The sequence below is a fragment of the Dermacentor albipictus genome, chromosome 6 (assembly GCF_038994185.2).
Source record: "Dermacentor albipictus isolate Rhodes 1998 colony chromosome 6, USDA_Dalb.pri_finalv2, whole genome shotgun sequence".
Taxonomy (NCBI): domain Eukaryota; kingdom Metazoa; phylum Arthropoda; class Arachnida; order Ixodida; family Ixodidae; genus Dermacentor; species Dermacentor albipictus.
In genome coordinates, this window is record NC_091826.1 from 93,565,056 (window position 1) to 93,586,292 (window position 21,237).

Sequence of the window (21,237 nt, forward strand, 5' to 3'; positions counted from 1 at the left end):
AAAGGCGGTCGTAGGCGCTGTACGGGGCTTTGAACTGGTCCTTGAGAAAGTGGCGTTCGAAGTACGGGTTGGTTCTCGCGTACGGGTACGTAATAAGACATGGAAGTAAGGGGAGCACCAACCATAACATATAGCGCAACGTAGGGCCCCAAATAACCACCTCCGCCTCTCTAAACATAATAAAGGAATTCTTGGACTGTTGCTGGAAGTTGCCACTTTATAAAATTTACTCACTTAATCTTGTCCGACTCCTAAATTACGTGTTATTGCGTTGTTTCCACTTTCGAGTATTTCTAGTCCTCGATGAAGTGATGTACTTGTAATTATCAAGGCGAAAGCCTTATATGCCTCATCAGATGGTGGCTTCGAAAACGTGGCGTGTGGTACAGAAAGTCATGTGATCTCGCCTCGCGCAGAGACGCGCTCGCGCCACTGCTCCAACGTTCGTCGTCGTTTTCTGCCACCGCTGGCTCCAATGGCGCTCGGCGTGCCAAGGAAAGGCAAAGTTAATTGAGCCGATTAATTGAGTTAATTCAGGCACTAGAATCCACGACCTCCGGTGGGAGTCAAACCCACGACCTTTCGTCCTAAAGCGAAGTTAATTATGGCACAGTTCATTATCAGAGAGTTAGATAAGGCAGTGCAACCAACCACCTTTGGAGATAAGGTGAAGGTAATTAAGACAGTTAATTATTATATAGCTAATTAAAACACTAGAATGCACGACCGTTCGTGTTACGGTGAAGTCAATCAGGTAAAGTTAATATAAAGTTAATTAGGATGCTACAACCCACGACCTATGGTGTTAAGGTAAAGTTAATTAAGGTACAGTTAATTATTACAATGTTATTTAGGCACTCGGAATCATGACCTTATGTGTTAATTAGGGTGAAGTTTTGTAGGGCACAGTTAATTAAGGTAGTATCAATTAAGGCACTCGAACTCGCGATATTCTGTTGGAGAAAAAAAGAAGTAAGAAGTAACATATCGCATTCAAATGGGAAGGTCAAGTAATTTAATGAATTTCCCTTAAGCGTGCTGGCTTTCCCCTTCACCCTCTTTCGCCGTATGCTATAGTGACTTTCAATTTTCGTGCGTTCCCTGCGTTCGCCCGATTCTCGGGCCATGCCCCTGTTGTGGGAACGTGCCACATTTGATGCGAATCATTGTCACTTTACAGGAAAATGAAGTCATGAGCTCCATCACCGCATCGGCACAATGACGCTGCAATAAAAAACGTATTTTATGCGATATTTATTTGTGTAAGTGAAAGAAGGAGACTGTCATGTGAATTTCATTGTTTCAGCTTCCGCGATATGAACACAAAAATATGAACTTCTAAATTAAAAATTATACAGATTGAAAATCGATAATAACGATTAGTGTTCATTTAGTATCATTTTCTAAATTACAAAATTGAATTTACCTATTCTTTCCTTCTTACCTACTGCCGCCCGATGCATTGCCGATCCTCCGTAGTGGGTTGAGCCATCGTAGGCACTACGCCTAACCAAGCCGTCATCAGCTGCTATCGTTGTGAGGTGTAGTCATATAATCAGAACAGCAGTTCTTCAGACGTCCACAATGCAGTCGTCGACAGCGACTTTGTCTTTCGACGATTGCTCGACGTCATCGATGGAAATGATTACTGCTTCAGAAGGGGTTACAGCGACGGCATCAACAGCAATCTCGGCCCCACAAGAAGGTGCCAGCGCCAGAGTGGGTTCTTCATGTGGGCAGCCGGCGTCAACGTACATCACGGCATTGAATGGCGAGGTAAACGCAGCTATTTTGGGAGCACATAGGAGATTTCTTCGGCAGTTTGTTAAGGGTTTCTACCCCAAGCTATTATATATATATATATATATATATATATATATATATATATATATATATATATATATATATATATATATATATATATATATATATATATATATATATATATATATATATATATATAAATATATATGTATATATATATATATATATCACAAGAAAGAAAGCCACCAAGGCCGACATAGGGCGCAAATTCCGTGTACATAATAATTAAATTAAAGAAGTTATAAATTACTTCACATCAGAATCCTCAACTGAGCGCATAAACTTTCTGGACACAACAATATACATTGACAATGGTGAACTAAAGACAACGCTGTATAGGAAACCTTTCGACAAACAACAGTACCTAGAATATACCAGCCACCATCCCAGACATTGCAAACAAGGCATCTTTAAAGGCCAAGCCACACGACTACGTCGCATTTGCGTTGAAAACCAAGACTACACAGATAAACTCGATCACCTTAAAGAAACGCTATCAAACAGGAACCACCCAAACAGTGACCTTCAAACAGCTTACATCGCTGCAACCAAACTTGATCGAGCCGAGGTCCTCAAGCCCCGCCCGAAGATCACAAGAACAACGCCTCTTCTTACTACTAAATTCTCAAATGCACTCCCAAACGTGAATAACATCCTAAGTAAATACTACCCGATTCTCACCAGCAACCAGAAACTTAAGAAGATTTTTCCCGACCCTCCCAGAGTAGCCTACAGACGCAACACTAATTTTAAAGATGTTCTTGTGCACGCCAAACTACAGAAAAAGAAGAAGTTGGGAACCAATCCCTGTGGTCGCCCCAGGTGCTCTACATGCAAACACATTCAATCCACTACTGCAGTAAAAAGTACAGCGTCGAATTACACACACAAGGTAACTTCGGCTTTCACCTGCACATCAAGCAATGTAGTCTACTGTCTAGAATGCGCCGCTTGTAGCAAACAATACATAGGTGAGACCGGACAACAAATCAATACAAGACTCAATGGTCACCGCGCGGACACAAAACACAATTTACCCAAAGCAGTAGCCAGCCACTTTAATGAACATGGACATATGTTTGACAAAGCAAGGCTCTATATACTACAAACAAATTTCCGTTGCCCTCGCGAAAGGAAGTACACGGAATCATACCTCATACACAAGTTTAATTGCCTACACCCGACAGGAATTAATTTGGCACGCGGCAACCTAGAATCTTTAAAAGCTGTAACTTAAATCTGAAACTCTCATATCATCAACCAATACACAAAACACATTAGGCCACCAGCCAACTTTAATTCTTAACCTCACCTACTCTTTCATTTCGGAGGAAAAAAGGGGAGAGGGGGAGAAGGGAAAAAAAATTCCTGCCTACTACTCAATTTAATGTACTCTTTCAGGATTTTACGTCTACACCAAGTGTACGATCCCCTTCTTCCATGTACACTTGCCCGCGCCCGCTTCTGCACGCGTCACCCTCCTGTTTGCTATACCGATTTCGCCCCCCCTTCCCCCTGCCCCCTTTTTTAGTCTTTTTTTTTGAAACCCCCTCGACAACACATTCCGAAGTCAATATGCCTTTTTCGGCGCCTCAACCCGGAGTATCGCCTTCTGGATGCCGCCGTAACGACACCTACGTTAAGCGCGTGGGGCAGTGCCCCTTGAAAGACCATGCCGCTGCCTTTCAGTCACCCCACACATTACACCGCAGACTCCTCGTCGCCACCTTAACTATTTCAAAATTACTCGACCTATTGCTTGACCGGCCGTTCTAATGCCTCAAAAACATGCCGCCAACGACTCCCCTGAATACCTCCTAACCTTTCGCATCCCCAACACGCTCCCAAGCCCCCGTATTTCTTAAAGATTTAATTTTTATCTTTCTTATTCTTTCACCCCCCCCCCCTTTGTTGTGTCTTGGTACGGCCCTGGCTCCCCCCTGCTTTTTTTTCTTTTTTCCCCCCTTTTTTCTGCTTCTATTTCTTTTCTTTCCTCCCCGCGTGCCCACTCTCACGCTCTTGTCCCTTCGTCTTGAGAATGAGGCTCACAGACGTCGGACGACAACGCCTGTTCCCTCTTGTAATCTCTCTCTTTAAAACCAGCCGCCAGCGACAACACCCGCACGTGACGTCACTGCACTAAGCCTTTAAAACTAACACGCCGAGGATGACGAGGCCGCCTTTGACGAAGATAGGTCCACCTATCGAAACGTTGGCCAGCCTGTCTGAGGTACTTCAACCCTGTTTAAAAAGGTTTATATCGAAATGAAAATAGCTGACTAACTTGTCACAGGTGGGCCATGAGCCCACGTCTTCGCATTACGCGAGCGATGCTCCTACCAATTGGCTCCGCGGTAGCCCCGGCTCCACTTCGGAACCGTAGAGAAACTGCTACGAGTGCTCTCGGCTGCGACGGAGGGCAACGACGTCACTACTGGCGCAGCCAATCGCGCGCTTTCTATATATTTTTTTTCTCGCGCATGCGCATGGTGTTGCGCCGGAGGAGTATATGGCTTGCGGGCGACAGACGTTGGCTAGCAGCTTCGCTGTAAAAAATCCTGCAGCCGGACATTTCTTGCGCTTTCATATACTTTTGACAAAACAGGCGGAACTGATACTTGACGATAACTGGATATTTGTTTTTGGTTGCCTCCTTTGAAGATAGGACATACGCAAGCAATTTTCAACTTGCCTGGAAACAGTGCCCGTAGTAAAAGATATGTTGATAATACGGGCGAGAGGAGTTGATTTTTTTTTATTTGAATATACTGCAGGCCCTTCACGGCCCGTGCAGGAGTGGTACATAGATGCAATAAAAAATCATAATTACAAGTCAATACACTGAATGCAGTTAATAAAAGAGTCGATGTTATTGCAACACACAATATCGTTAGTTAACTTGTTCCATTGGGAAATGGCCGACGGAAAAAGGGAATGCTTGTGAACATTAACACGACTTGGGGGAAGATAGATTGTTTTGGAGTGATTAAGTCTGGTTGAACGTTTTGGAGGATCTTGCAGGTAATGAGAACGTGCTATTTGGAAATGACCATGGTATAATTGATAGATGAATTTTAGTCGCGAAATTGCTCTTCTCTGCGAGAGGGGTTTTAGGTTAGCCCTTGCTAGCAGACCCGAGACACTGGACTGCCTTTTGTAGTCCGAATATACAAACCTAATTGCTAATTTTTGTATGCGTTCTATTTTATTGATAAGGCATTTTTGATGAGGGCTCCAGATTAGATCAGCGTATTCTGGGCATGGTCTTAGTGTTTTGTACGCATTCAGTTTGAGGTGTGGGGGCGCAGCGCGCAGTCTCGTTTTAAAAAGGACAGTTTGCCTATGGCTTTTTGACACATGCTCGAAATATGAGGCTCCCAATTAAGGTTAGGCGTGAGTTTAATGCCTAGGTATTTTACCTGGTTGCTTTTGTTGATTGTTGACCTTCCGATCTAATATGAAAAGTTAAGCGGGAGTTTCTTATTTGTGAAAGACATGTAATGTGTTTTTGATGTGTTCAGTTTCATGCCCCAAGTGTTGCACCAAGAGTGAATTGTTTGAAGTGAATTATGAAGTTCTATCTGGTCTTCTTGGTTGTGTACGACTGTGTACACGACACAGTCATCAGCAAGCAGGCGCATCTGAATTGAGTTTTTAACGCGAAACTGGATGTGGTTTATGTGCATCAAGAACAAAAGTGGTGCCAAAACTGATCCTTGAGGTACTCCGGAGTAGACATCGAGTGGTTATGAAAGATTATTATCGATTGAAACGCTATGTTTACGATTGGTTAAAAAAACTGTTGATCCAGGATATTATTTTATTACTAAAACCGAAAGCCGATAATGTTGAGATTAAATCCTGGTGCGGAACTACGTCAAACGCTTTAGAAAAGTCTAAGAAAACTGCATCTAATTGGCCATCGTTATTAAGTACGTTAGCTATGTCATGAGTTAACTCTGCTAGTTGGGTTATGGTTGACAGGCTTGTTCTGAAACCATGTTGTTGTTTATATAGGAGTTCGTTTGTTTCTAGGTGAGTTATTATGGCCTTAAATATTACGTGTTCCATTATTTTGCAGCATGAGCTTGTTAATGACACTAGACGGTAGTTATTTAAATCTAATTTAGAGCCCGATTTATGTATTGGAATTATTGCAGCCTTGCGCCAATCGTCTGGTAGCACTGATATTTGAAGAGAAAGAGTGAATATTTTAAATAGATACTTTGATGTCCAAATTGCGTACCGACTTAAGAATGAGTTAGAAATTTGATCGGGGCCGGTAGATTTCTTAATATCGAGCTTATGCAATAGAGACAGTATGCCCTCTTCACTTACAGTTAATTCTTCCATTGGTATTTTGACATCGTAAGGTGTTAAAGCAGCATTTGTAGCATGTTTCGTAAAAACTGTTTGAAAGAAGTTATTCATTTCTTTTGCAATGTGTTCAGGATCCTGAATAACATGATCCGAGATTTTGATTTGCGTTATTTTTTCTCGTTCATCTGACAAATATCGCCAGAATTTGTGAGGGTCATGTGCCATGAACGAAGGTAATGTTGTGTCGAAGAATCGGGCTTTTGCTTCCGATATCTTTTGTTTGAATGTACCGATAAGATCGTCTGACGTGCACGTGGTTCCCTTTTTCCGCCGTCGTTTTATTTTTCTTTTTAGTTGGATGATTTCACGTGTTACCCATGGGTATTCTCGGTTAACGCGTTTCTTTTTATTAGGAATGAAGGTGTTTTCGGAGTACTTAACAATATTTCTAAAACGCGTCCAGAGTTCTTGCACATTTGTTAGTTCAATGAATGAATGAAACTGGAATTCTAGGAAACCTAGTACAGCTGGATCATTTGCGCGTGTGTAATCTTTGAAGTATATAGATTGTGGTTTTTTGTGTTTTCGCGTCGTTGAAATGGGACAGGTTAGAATAAGCGCTTTGTGGTCCGAAATGCCATTCTCAATGGACACGGAAGATCTTTCTAATGTATCACTTATAAGAACTAAGTCAAGTAAAGATGATGATGTTGAAGTGATACGGGTCTTATCAGTCACCATTTGGCTCAGTGAAAATGTAAATGCCAAGTCTAGTAGTGATTCTGAACTTGAGACATCACGGCCGTCATGCGAGCGGTTGTTCCAGTCTATTCCGGGAAGGTTAAAATCCCCGGCAATAATAAGTTTTGATCTAGAATTAGCATGTTTTGAGAGGTAATCATGAATCTGATCGATGAAGTCCGGAGCTGCATGTGGGGGCCGATAAACGCCCCCTATAGTTATGTTCTTGTTACAATATGTTATTTTGCACCATAAACTTTCATGGTCCGGAATGCCATCAAGTTCTAAGGACTTTATATTATTTTTAATTGCTATCGCGACACCGCCGCCTCTTGATCCTCTGTCCTTACGGAGCAGTTTGTATGAAGGAGGAATGACTTCAGAATCACGTACACCAGGGTGAAGCCACGTTTCTGATATTATTAAAATGTGAGGTTGATAAGACAGGATTAGGTTTTCTAATTGATCAAATTTATTTACCACACTTCGGGCATTTAGGGAAAGGATTCGTAGAGTTTTGGTACTGGGCTGTCATTTGGAAACTTTCTTCTTTTTAGAGGATTTCAGCGAAGTCGAAGTGGGAAGGGACTGTTCTGAAAGACTTGCTTTCTGCGGTAATTCAGTCCTAATATTCTTCACTGGGTCCCAAGTATACACTTTTTCATCGATTCTCAGTTTGTCGAATGTTAGCCTAACTTTTGCTCCGTTTGCCCTTTCATTTACCGCTGAATGCCACAAGTGCGTGCGCATTTCCCTTACTCTCTTAGAAAAATCTTCGGAAACAGTTAATGGTGTGCCTTTCAGTTTGTAGCAGCAAGATAAGATTTTGGTTTTTTCGGCGTGATCAAACAATCTAAGGATAATCGGGCGGTCTCGGTTAATTGTGCGGGTACCTATCCTGTGAGTCCTTTCAAGGGTTTTCACTTCAATGCCTAGCGTTTCTTTAAAAATGTTTTCTCTCACTATCTTTTCCAGTGAAGCTATATCTTCGTTAGGTTTTTCCGTTACGCCGTAAATAATCAAGTTGTTCCGTCGACTTCTATTTTCTAAATCGTCTAATTTCAATGCCAGATCTTGGATTTGATTTTTCGTGGTGTCATAATTATTTTCACATTCGGCCAACTTCTCTTCGCAATACTTCAGTCGTTCCATATCGTTTTCAATTGCGGCAAGCCTAGTTTCCATGCTATCAACTGTTCGCTCAACCTTTTTCAAGTTAGTTACTAGTTCGTTTAACGTTTTGTTGGTTTTAGATTGTTCTTTTAGAATTTGTTTCAGAAGGTCGTTATTAGGACGAGTATCCGATTCCGAGTCTGACGTCGGACCGGGGTTAAGCTCGACATCGTCCGATGTTAGTAGTAGTAGCTTAAATACATCATAGCACTCAACAATCAGTACAGCAAGAATGTGTGGACTTGGAAGCACCGTCAGCGTTACATCATTGTCCCGCAAAGAGGGTACAGAGTAGTTACTGACTTGCACAACGAAAAGATCAGGAATAAGCATGGTCGTCTGGTCGGTGCCACCAAGTCCACTGAAGCGGGTGGGGTCATGGGTCGGGTTTATGTACTGCCGAGTGCCTGATAAGGTTGACGTGACCGCATCCGTGACGTGGTCGCTGCGTAGTTGGAGGGCGTCGATCGTGATCGGAGTCTGCGCAGATTTGTTGTGCCTTGCTCTGTTATCCGAAGGCACTGGCATTGTTCCGTTTGCGTGCATATGTGTGGCCTGCCCGGTGGTGAGGCTGCTTGGCCACACCGCAATCTGCACAACGAAAAGAGCAGGAATAAGCATGGTCGTCTGGTCGGTGCCACCAAGTCCACTCCTTACTTATACGTCGTATTCAGCAGTGTTGGCTCCAATATTGAAATTTCCTAGAGTCTCGCCGAGAGCCCCGACGAGTCGAGGTACTCGATGACACTTAGAAAGGCTGGTAGCTGATTACGACTGGGGAAGAGGATGTTTTCCTGTCATGAACATGGGAGCCCCAGACTCTAGGGAATTTCTTCAAAAACGAATAGCCTGACGGCTATTCACCACCTCGGGCCTCCTGATCCGCCTCAACTCCGCTTTTGCTGGGCCACCTCCTATGGTCCATCACCAATCCACTCCTCCGGCCGAAGCCACTGGGCCTTCCAGGTCGGACTGCTCCGCTGTTGCCATGGCGACTTTCTACCTTTCTCCCTCCTTCTGTCTTCTTCACTACCATATCGTCAACCCGGCTGCCGCTGAGCCGTGCTCCCGCAAGGGTTGCAGAAGATAGTGCCAGCCTTTCCTCCTTTCCCTACAAGAACTACTTCTCTCCAATATTTGGGAATTTGCAGTGAACAGGCGTGATTTCTACAGGAAAGGGACGTTTCTCGCGATGTGCTAAAGAGTGACCATCATTCAAAAAATGCATGATGAGCCTGCTGTAAGGAAATCCATGAAAACCATCAAAAATATATTGCGCTGTTTTGCTGATGTCCATACAAGTTCTGAAAAAAAAAACTCGGTGCCTATTGGAGTATTGTACAATGGTGGGAGACTCCGAATTTATTTTGACCACCTGGGAATTTCGACGAGCACCTAATTATTTCAAAGTGTAGGAGCGTGTTTCACATTTTGCCACCATCGCAATGCAGAAGCCACGGTCGGCATCGAACCAGCGACCTCGGGCTGAGCAGCACAACGCCATATTCACTAAACTGCCGCGGTGAGGGTAAAAGATCTATGTGTGTACAAATGACAGCCAACCAGAGGATTAGAAAGACCGCAGAAAAACAATTAAATAAATATTCATGAGCTCCAAGAAATACGAAATTCTAGGTACGTAATTCAGATTTCATCTCAATAAAAAAGTAATGAGAAGAACTATAGCAGAATGAGCTAGGCGGTCTTGCATATATTAGTATCAACTTATATTTACCACGGGAAAGCAACTGCGCAAGTTGCAGTGGGTGAAAGAAAAAATGTATGATTTCCGTCCGTCGCGCCTCGTTGTGATCCCTACGCATACAATGCCCCATGAAACAAAGAAACTAGTCTTGCATGTACCTCACTTCTTTCGAGCCACACGCAGTTGGTCGCAAACACCGCTTGCAGGAAGACTCGAGAGTCCCGCCAAGCAGCACTGAGCACCCAGGATCCACCGGAGCTTACGCCGGTTCCCCGCGAGCTCCGCGACCTGATCACGATCGCACCCATTCCGCGAAACGTCCATCCGTAACACAATCGAGGCAGGCGCCTAGCTCGGGCCACCACGTTCCTCAAACGAATAAACCAGAAAGCGGACGACGTCGCTGTCATGGACGCCGCCGCCTACCGACGCAACCGAGCCTTCGCCGCGGTAGCGGTCTCGTCCTCGCAACGGACATTAAACGCCGCCACGGTACGCACACGTGATCCCGAGGTGGCGGAGCAAGTGGCCATAGCCCTAGAAATGCTAGACGATAAGCGAACGGCAGTATTCAGCGACTCGAGACCGGCCATCAAAGCGTTCGAGAGAGGAGGCGTCTCCGTCAAGGCGTTACAAATGGGAGAAGACCATACGAAGCCCGCTCCTACAAGACCAGCAACGGGCCGTCCCTCAAGCTCGCGCAGCGGCCGCCAGGTACTCCCTGTCGGTCCCTGCGTGGGAGACGCCCACTGCGCGCTGACGTGCGTCCTGCAGGACTTTTGTTAAAGTTTTCCCAATCCAATACAAAAGTTCACAATAGGGGGGTCAGGAAATTTGGTTGTGGGAGTTCATCGTGTTCTTCTTTCTCTTTTTCTATTTTTTAATCCTAGGTAGAATATCAGGCAGTATAATAGCAAAAGCTTGGTGGCGCAACCCACTGCGTCGTTCCAAAGGGGACGCTGATAACACACACACGCACACACATGCACACACGCGCACACGCATCCATCCATCCATCCGTCCGTCCGTTGAAGAACCACCATGTTTTGTACGTAAACTTCGCTGCCAGGTATTACCTTGAGCAAGCCACGTATACTTATCTCACTTCCGTTTCGCCCGGGCAATGCATAGGCCGCGTGCTGTGAGGACTGCGGAAGAATAGCGCACCTGCGAAGAACACCGTCGTGAACAGAAGCGGGAATGTGCGCGGCGACGGTGGGTGGAGCGAAATACGGACGAAGATCGCGCCGCAAACGCCAAGCGTATGCACCTTTGGTTGTATCACCCCTGACGACTCCACTTCCGTCGTAATTGGGGGAGATTTCAACGTAGACGTGTTTCGGCCAGACGGAAAGTGGTCGTGGCGTTTCTTTTGGAAAGGTTCGGCATTCAATGTTATACAGACATCAGTACTCCCGCGACGCGGCATCGGTCGTGTATAGACTTCACGTTGGCCAATAACCTTTCTAGCGCCGCCACAGAGGACCTGGCCGCATGTCATAGCGATGACAAAGCCATAGTCACCTTGGTGACCGCATAATAAATCCAAAACCAAACAAAACAAGCTTAAAAAGGAAAAATAAAGCACTGAGTATGAATTTATTAAAACAACAAAAATCGTGAAAAAACAAAATTCACTGTGGTATGTGTCTTTTGTTTTTACAAAACATATTTGTTATCAACATATTTATGATTATATACACAGCGCTCCGCTGGTCGTCCTCTTTCACAGTGGAATGGCTCTTAATTTTTCTTTTTCGATTTCCTGCTCCGTGCGCGCAGGGCGATTTATGGTGGCGACAAGCTGAATGGCTGCAAGCCATCCGCCGTGTAAACAATGATAGTTCAGCATGCAAGAGCAGACAAACAAATCGCGCGCGTATAGCAACCACTTTAAAACATGCTAGACGGCGCCTCTGTACAGTCCCCTGTTTTATGACAGAAAAGTGCGCTTCAGACGGAAGGCTCATCGATCTGAGTGTTTGGTAATCTAGGTCTACCAGGGGGTTTTGTGTAGCTTGGAAGAAATCGTGGCATTATTCGAGTTTCAGGTGGTGCTCAGAATGTGACATCTTTTCGTTATCTCTCTCGCAGGGGAGCCGCCTATATTTAAAGATCGTCCAGGTCCCGTGCTGTCGACGTTTAAGCACAGAAAAGATACGAGCCGTACCGGTACCACCACCCGTTTTAAGAGATCAAGGAAGAGGAAGCCTGCATGCAGTCACGTTACCAGCTGATTAGAGCTCTTTCGAATATCCTTATTCGACACCACGTGCAAGTTTTCATTCGAAGAAACGAAAGCTCGCCGGTTAATCTAAGCGACAAAAAGTAGCGGTTGGGTAGAAATTAGACATTAGACATTATTTATTTCATCATAAATTTGTACATCAACATCAGCAAACAACTGTCAATTGATTGATGTCAACTGTCAAACCATTGATGTTACGTGTAATGTTTGGCCAGAGACATTCTCAAATAAACAACGCAAAACAACTGCGTTGTTACGAGCTCCACTCTAGCACATCGAAATTGATGGGACTTTCACTCGTGGCACGCGATCGCAACTGCTACAAAAAAATTTACACGTGATGGAACGTGTTGCCTTCTCTTGAAGCGTCGCTTCCACTTTACCGATGTACAAGCGGGGCCAAAATAATGCGGGTTCTGCGAGCGCGTGCCAATGACGTGTGGGCGCCAGTGACCGGTGACAACGCATTGCACACTGTGCCACCCGGAAAGAAAGCACCTTCCTGCCGCGATAATATGCTATCTCCACGATTCCGACAGCACGCTGGAGAAGGCTGGGTGTATGGAAGAGAGCGTGAAAACAAAACGCACATGCGCAATGGCATGTCCGGACAAAAAAGTGCTCGCTTCGCTAAAGGGCGCAGGAGTGCAGTTCGGGACGCGCTCACAGATTCCATGTTATTTCGCACGCGATGGTATGTTCGTGAACTTGAGCAGCAGTGAGAAAGTCGCGGCGAACGTAGAGTGGAAAGTGGAGAATTTCTCGAGTTCCAGTTTTAACGTGCAACGCCACCCAGCCGCTCCGTCGCAAGGGTTAGAATAGCAAACCCGTGAGCTATAGTCGACGACGTGTTTAAGAGAATAAAAAAAACTGAAGCTTTCGCGAATAACATCGCAGGCTGTTCCGTGCGAGTGTTACGATAACCACTTGTCACAGCCAAGAGACCCAGGTGGAGCCACTGCGCCACCTTGAAAGAATACACAGGCACATGATGAACGAGAACTTTATTTTGTAGCATAGAGAAAACGAATTATAGAAGAATCCACTTAGACGCCGAGGCATGCACTACGAACGAATTTCGTAGCAGATGCATGCAGTATTTGCGCGGTTAAAGCATTAAGAAATTGGTTGATCCCTACGCTAGGTTTCAGCTATTTTTTCCGAGAAAGCAGTGAGCCTGCACGGGAAAGGCAAACCACTTTCGAGGTCATGCAGCAGGTAACGCCATTTTTTTTGACCTTGTTACGCATTTCAAAGATAACGAAATGCTGGGATCATAAACAGGGCAAATGAATGACTCGGTTAAGTGAGCTCCACATTCGCGTATATGCTGCCACCATCCACAAATCCATTGAATTCAACATCTTCCCAGGAAACTGTTTCGGTAGTGTCCCCTTCATTCCAAGTGCCAGGCGCCGGCTTCTTTACCATCTTGTTATGAGGCAGACACACTGGTAGCGGGATGTCCCTCTCGGAATCAGTGGGATGGGTGAGGAATACTGTTACTTCTCTGTCGAACGGCCAAGACAAGCGGCCGTCCCATTTGCCCTCGCCGAGCGAAAACTTAAAGCACACAGTAGATTCCCCGTGCTCATTCTTATGGAGAACGCATTCGAGCCGGAAGAAGTAACCACCCAGCACGGATGGAGGATGCGTTATGCTGTCAGTTTTGTCGTTGTCCAACGATTCCAGTTTTCCTTGGACGTCGAAGGAGCACAGAGTGACGTGAACGCTTGGCCTGGAAGCGGCACGGTAAGGTGTCGCAGAGAACAGTGACCGTTCCGCGGCTGAGGGCAACATTCGCTTTTGGCTGCTGCCCACCGGATCTTCTTCGCCTTTTGTGCAGTCGCGTTCAAGAACGGTGATCTTTTTCACTAGCGAGTTGATGGACTTGGTCACATAGTCCTTGTCAAGGACGTCGCCGGGCGCCCGCTGTATCAATGTCTCGAGACCCTTTCTGATATCTCGTACTACTCGAATGACGCCACTGCGTGCCTCGGCTGTACTCGCCTCCTGTCCTGGAGCAGCGGCTCCCGAGCAGAATCGTCTGTGGTCAATGGCGGCGCTGCGAGCGACGCACTGGCTGCACTTCGGACACTCTACCTTTTCGCTGCTGCAATTGACGAGGTGCTCCATAAGCGTGGACAGAGTACCGGGGAAGTCGCAATCGTCACTGTTGGGGCAGAGAACGCTGTACTCATCCAAGTCGGCCAACTTGAAGTCCTGCGGCACGACGTTATCCGCGAGGCAGTCCTTTCCGTCGAAAGGGCACGGTTCCTGTTCATCGATCTGCGCTCTGCATGGCACGCACAGAACTTGGCCACAGGAGCAGTGAGCGGGAAGGCACCATGCCGCAGACGCTGCAGACTCGCGTGCTTGGTAGAGGATTGACGAAGGTGACGCATCGACGCTCCAAGAAGTCGCTGAATCCAGTCAGAGTGTACTCTGAGCTTGACATCTTGTAATAAATGATAGACTAAAACAGAGTCGATGAAGCAGCCTGCAAACAGGGCAACTCGGATGCGTGCGGCGGTTCCGAAGGGCAAATGCGATAGTGGCGATATGCGTATACTGCAACGTATTTTTTATAGACAGCCCGCACTTTGCCAGCTGGCTCCACCATCGGGCTCGTTCATTGAGGCTACACTGGCGCCGTGGGGCGCCGTCAGTGGGCCAGGCCAGGTCGGTCCAATAAGTGTCCACCACTGGGAATGGATATGCTGACTTCGCATTTACAGCCGTAATCTCGCTAAAAAAATTAGGGGCCAAGATTTTCTGATTAGCTCTCGCAGTAGCAATGTGACGAATCACAAAGGGCCGTAACACCGTCTGCGTCCTGCACACTTAACACGTAGACATCTGCTCACCAATTCAGTAGATTGCGATTAACCTTGTCTTGCGCAAACAATCCCTACGTCTTTTGAGCCTCTTCAGTCGCGGCGCAAACATTTCTATACACCATTTAGTTAGCTATGTCTGTGCAGTCGTAGCCAGGAATAGACCACGAATACCAAGCTTAGGACGAACCTAACCCTCTGCTTGCCTATATGCCTTCATTTTACTTGTGAGTGAAATGTATCGCTAAAATTAAATTGTGGGGTCTTACGTGACAAAAATACAGTCTGATTATGAGGCACACTTTCGTGGGGTACTCTAGGTTAATTTTAACAACCTGGGATTCTTTAACGTGTACCTAAGTCTAAGTACACCGGTGTTTTTCCCTATCGTCCCCATCGAAATGTGGCCACCATGGCCAAGTAGGCAGCTTTGGTGAAGGCACTACCGTGTTTAACGGGAGGTTTGACGTGGAACGTTTGCTTAGCCATTGCGAAACATGTTTTTACTCCTTACTAATGTTCGGCAGCCTAGAATTATCACTTGAGTCGAGCTGGTGAATACATTATTTTTATAAAAAAAGATACGGTACAATAATTGGCCATTTAATTGGTTTGTAGATATAGTGACTCACTATAAGATGCACGAAGAATCATTCAGAGTCACTCTGAATCAGTCCTTGACCTGCTTCAATGGAGTGTCCCGCACCTTGGCGTAAATGATCTAAATTTCGCAGATTTATCGACAGTCGACCGTATTTCATGACTGTATGTGCTGTCAGCCGGCTACAGTCCACGCCAGCTGGTGTTGCTGCTGCGCAGTGGGCGTCAACGCCCCATCGGAATCCGCCTCTTTCCCGGCGCCTCGGCGCGTGCGCCCTACCCTATCGGATTAGTGGCGAAACGTTTTGGAAGGGTCGCGCGCGGTTGTACGGCCAGATATCGGGGGAAAGTACACCGAAAAAAAAAAAGCGCTTGGACGCGCGCTGTTGCAAACGCTCGTGCCATGCATACCACGTTGAAACTCTGCTGGTAGGTCGACGTCGGTGCGGTGCCGAAAACGTGCGTAAGACTGCAACTCCACTTTGAAGCAGAAAAGGGCCAGAGCTTAGTCCGGACTACATCGTGAACCACGTAGTTGCCGCGTTGCATTGACGGCTGTCAAGTTTATCGATAAACCCGTGCGTTACACTTGGGCGACACTTCAAGAACACGTTGCTGACGCAGTGCTCTTGCAGCGTCGGCCCACTGTTGCTGGTGGTGGCAGCGTGTGCCTGACTGCATGTACTGTTTTAAAGCGTGGTAACACTGGGCCGATACGAGACCGACAAGAGTCCGCCGATTGGCCGACTATTATGCACTGTGTTACTGTGACCATATGATCGTAACAGGCCGAAAACGACGCAACCAACGAGTGCGAGTTGTCATATAGCTTGACAGGCTTTCGTGTCGACAGCACCGACAAAATCAGCGTGCCGACCGTGATAGCTTGACCGAACCCTACTTGATCAGCCGTCGAACCGACAACGCTATAGCTGCAGCTCATTTGCTTGTAAATATAGTTATTCGCGCTCAAAATGCATCAACATGCCTTCGAAGTTGAAATGCACGGGCTTCAGTCCTCTCAAGCCGTGGACGTGAAGTTTGAGTGTGTTAATCCTGTTGAGCGAAGTTTTGGTTAGGCCTCACCCAGTCGAGTTCGTGCACCCTCTACCGATGGAGCTGGACTTAAGAAAAAAACAGTCATGACGAAGGAAACTGCTCTCATAGTTAGGTTGCGGCCCTATAGCGATTTGATAACTGCTCTTCACTTCGCACGGCAGGTACACAATAAGCGCCTAGTGGCGACACAGCGCTGTGCCAACATCTTGTACTTTGGTCACCGTTCCCGAACGCTGCCGGTCGCATTTCCCGTAGATGGTAGGTCTGTGTGTGTTGTTATGCTGACATTTCTTAATTACTAAGCAGCATTGTTTACCTTTACGTCAAACAGAAAATAACACACAGTGCATTCGATACCGCAGCATAAACTCACCCAGTTCCCAACGGTGTCAGCGATGGCATCCGCCTTTTCGCGAGGGTACTACATGGCATATAAGTGGGGACGGAATAGTTATGCCGAGCACAGCTGTCTCTAATAATATTTTATAGCACGCGCAAACTGTAAGCATGATGACGTTAAAGAAAAGCGAGAATCCGTAGTAACAGCCCGTAATATATGTGTGTCTGGATCACCGTTGCAGTTGTTTAAGGGACTCGGCCGCTCATACTGACTCGTCTGTATGTTTTGCTACGTTTTGAGATTATTTGACATCAGCGATGCGCCGTTTCTACGATAACCGAAGCTAACAACGATGTGAAGCTGTAGAGGTAAACAAATGCACCGCTTTGGCAAATCCCACGTGGAAGGCTGCGCTTGAAGGCTTGTTGAATATGCAAAATGTTTAGTGAATGTGTAAAATTAATACGAAAAGTGATGTGCAATCGCAGACATCAGCGACAACGAACTCAAGGCAGCCGCGTCGGCAGACGGAACTCAGCGTGCCTTCGTCGGCCGCGCTGCAATCACAACTCGGGCCTGTTCACCCACTATACTCGACGGGTGAACGTCATGCTGCCCCGGTGAAACCATTCATGATTAATCGCGATCCACGAACCGCACAACCGACGCACACTCAACATGGGCGCCGGTACACAACTCAACCGGCGAAGTGCACCCTTCCAAAACGTTTCCAGCGGAGTGCGTCAGAGGGCAGCACAGGAAACCGAAAAGGGCAGATTAGGCACCTTGTTTTCGCGGTAAGTTCTTTCCGTTGCTTCTCAGCAGAAATGATTTTCCAAATCTGTGCCTTTAGAGCCTTGTTATAGTGTCACACTCGATTCGCAGAGCGCTTCAATAGTGCAGCGCCTATGAAATTCGGCGAGCATTTTTGTGCACGGGTGTATTACAAGGCGCATGGGCGCGTTTTGCCTCGGTAACTCCTCAGCCGTTCAGTATAGGGGTGCGTCATTTGCGTAACAGAGCTTGCTTTATTTCGTGATGTTCAGCTTCGTAAAAGTTGTCCACGACGGCTTCCGTTCGAAGTGCAGAATAGGTGAGTCATTTGCTCACCGGCTGCGTAACATCACATACGCCTTTTATTAAGCATGGTTTTGGAGCAGTCGGCATCGTTTGACGAAAACACGTTTCTCTCAGTGTGCATGGTGCACTTAACTCGCGCGGTTGCAAAAATTCTATTTTGGCATAATTCATTCCGTGCTTGATGAAACGTTGTTGTGGTTGAAAAGCGCGAACGTGCGCGACTGAGGCGTGGGTCTCGTGAATTCTATCAGAGTGGTGATTGTGCCTCGCTGCTCTTACAAAAAAAAAAAAACAAATAACACCGCGATGATTACGAAGATACACCAACTTTCGTGCTGTTTCGTTAAGGCAACAGCCTTTCTAGCATCATCGTGAAACTTGTGTCAGCAGACCTGACCGCCGGAGTAACCGCCGAAACGTCATCCTGGCATATGAAGACAGATCAAAGACAGATTAAAGAATGAAAAATGATTGATAGTGATATTTAGTGGATGATAATGTTATAATAGAGATTGACAGAGGTTAATAATGACTAGTAATTACTAAAAATGACTACTAATAATTCGTAATGACTACTAGTGATTCCGAAATGTCCAATTTGTCTAACGGCGGCTTGTAATGACCAGAATGGATTAGAAATGTCTTGTAATGAGTAGTAATGTCTAAAACGACTACTAATGACTTGTAATGACTACTAATGACTACGAAATGGCCAATATGTCTAACGACGGCTTGTAATGAACAAAATTGATTACAAATATCTACAGCTGCTTACTAGTGAGAAGTAATGACTAATAATGACTGAAATGACTTGTAATACCTAGTAATGCCTATGAAAATACCAATATATCTAACGACTACAATTGATTGGAAATGACTAAAAATGCTTAGTAATGGTCAGTAATCACTAATTATGACTGAAATAACTTATAATTACTGCTAATGACTATGATAAGACCAGAATGTGTAACGACGGCTTGTAATGACGACAACTAAAAGAAGAGAAAGAGAAGAGGCAAAGAGAAAGAGGCCATAGAAAAGAGCAGGAAGAGTAGGCTTTCGCCGTTCACCTCTTAAAAGAGATCTTAAGAGACCTTGTAATATTGTCGTCCATGAAGAAAGACAACGCGACATAAGATTTTATTTAAATTCAATATAAAGTGTAACTTATGTCTATTGTTAGCAGCAAAACGTGCATAAAGTGAGTGTAGTATATAATAGGTATTTCAAATTATTCATTTAGAAATTAGGAGTGTGGTATAAAGGCGCGGCTCCATATTTAAAAGCGCATTTTTCGTGTGGTATTTGTCACATAAAAGAAAAAAAAACGTATAATGACGCCTTGCTCCGCCAATGATTTCACATTGGTAAAGCAAGTGTTTCTATACTTTAGCTGTATCAGTTCGTATGTTCCTGAATATGCCCGAAGCAGCACAGCTACAGTCCAGCCCACATATAACGAACTTGATCGTCACGTGGCATTTGTTCATTGTATCCAAAGTTCGTACTAAGTGGACCACCTATAATACGGGAAAAAAGAGCAAGCGAGACGAAAGTTCACTTTATTTTTGAAAAAAGTCCGTGATGCATGTCTGCTTCTTCAAAGCTGATCGCATCACTGCCGTTTCTAATTTTTCCAGCGCGGTAATGTGTTCATCGCCAAGGCCTCTGTTGCACACGAGTTCCTTAAGCGACGCGATGTAACCGATCGCGGTTGAAGCGTTCACAGCAACCGGCGGTAGAGCAGCATCCTCGTCATCGTCCTCGTCGGTCTCTGGGCAGTCAGGAAGGGCTCGCACTTCACGCACAATAGCTTCGTCAGTGCATGGCTCCGCAATGTCGGCGTCGTCATCAGCAGAAACGAAATCGTCCCAGGCAACGTCAGGTCCGGCCAGCTGCGTGTCAACGACGCGTTGCCACAAGTCCTCGTGCGACCGGCCTTCCGGTGGGTGATCTATAGCGTCCTCGGTGCCTGGGCCCATAAAACCCGCCTTGCGGAAGCAATTTTCTATGCACTCCGCGGTGAGTTCCATCCATCCAAACACCGCCGGCTCGGTCAACTACAGGGGCCCGACAGCTTCGCGTTCGCTCTAACCGAGTGTTGAGGCCACAACAATTCGTTCTATGTGAGACACTGTGCCATTGCCCCAATATATATTTTGACGGTAGCACCGCCCTCGTTCGTACGAAGCGAGCGTTCGTTATATCTGCGGCTGTTATAAGTGGGCTGGACTGTATTCGAATACCTAAATGTAAATGTCAATTCTGACAGCTTTGCTTGTTCTGTTCCAGCACCCTGCGGGCTTTGAAGCAGGAGACCCTTGCAGATTTCGAACCAGACATAGGCACTCCGCAAGGGGCATTCAAGATACAGTGTCGAATTAGGAAGACTATCTCAAAACTGAGGAGAAAGAAACACAAAGCGCAGTGAAATGTTAAGCCTCACTATTGCATCATGCACAATAACTGATGCAAAAAATCCGAACAAAAATAATTGTTATTGAATTAAGCTACTGCCTCCAATGGTGTCGACGGGAGGACAACAGCATAGTATATTTAGATATGACAGCAGCAACAACTCTGATATATTTATTTTTTTCCTATAGGCATGAGCTGATTGAGCCTTGCGTAACTAAGTAGCTGAAGCAGCTTTGCGCACGTCCAGTAAATTGGCTGCAATTTGCGATTTTAATGCAATTGTGAATGCTGCGTGCAAACCTTAACGATAGTATTAGGGAGGTTTCCATTAGGAGACACTCGAATTACCAGCCTACGCAGAAGAGTTCAATGTGAACTCAGAATCCCAATTATGGCTGAAGAACAATTGCCAGTCCACGCGCACTTCGCTGCTGGACATAATGTGCAGTGGTTAGTAGCGTACGATATAGACACGATCGATTTCCCAGCATGCATTATCCAAATCCCTGACACGATGTTCGATGTTCGGGCCAAGGCAGGGTCCACCTTATCGCGGTGCAAGTTCTCTCGTCTCTGCTCGATAGATATTACTCTCAAATGAGTACCGGTCAGTAGTTAGAAACTGCTAGCTCTGTTTTAGGCAAGGGCATTTACAAAAAAAAAAAAAAAATGTGCGGGGGATTTTTTTCTCACAGTGACTGTCGAAGGTAATGAGTCAGCACTGCACGATATAGCGACACTACGTGTTGCCACCATTGAAACCAGCTATGTGGGAGGCATGTACTGCAGCGGGACACCTGTTTTGCACTTCCCTAAGAACACTCAGCGCCATCTAGCGCTGCCGCCGCGAAGCTTGCCCGTAGCTCTCCAAATCGCGGGGTGCGTCAGTGCG

The 21,237-nt window shown here is 45.9% G+C and overlaps 1 protein-coding gene and 1 long non-coding RNA gene across 3 annotated transcripts; one reads left to right on the plus strand and one right to left on the minus strand.

Moving 5' to 3' along the window:
- Positions 1 to 1,499: 1,499 nt before the first annotated feature.
- On the plus strand, positions 1,500 to 20,614 carry LOC135907496 (uncharacterized). 2 transcript variants are annotated; one of them, XR_010566016.2, is made up of 3 exons: positions 1,500 to 1,776; positions 17,336 to 17,644; positions 20,220 to 20,614. It is a non-coding gene; the product is annotated as an uncharacterized lncRNA (long non-coding RNA). The 2 variants fall into 2 exon arrangements; XR_010566015.1 differs by lacking the exons at positions 17,336 to 17,644; positions 20,220 to 20,614 and adding an exon at positions 11,858 to 14,245.
- Positions 19,468 to 19,960, minus strand: LOC135907516 (uncharacterized). The gene has a single exon (XM_065439211.2). The coding sequence runs from the start codon at positions 19,958 to 19,960 to the stop codon at positions 19,490 to 19,492; it is 471 nt and encodes a 156-aa protein (XP_065295283.1). The 3' UTR covers positions 19,468 to 19,489.
- Positions 20,615 to 21,237: the final 623 nt, after the last annotated feature.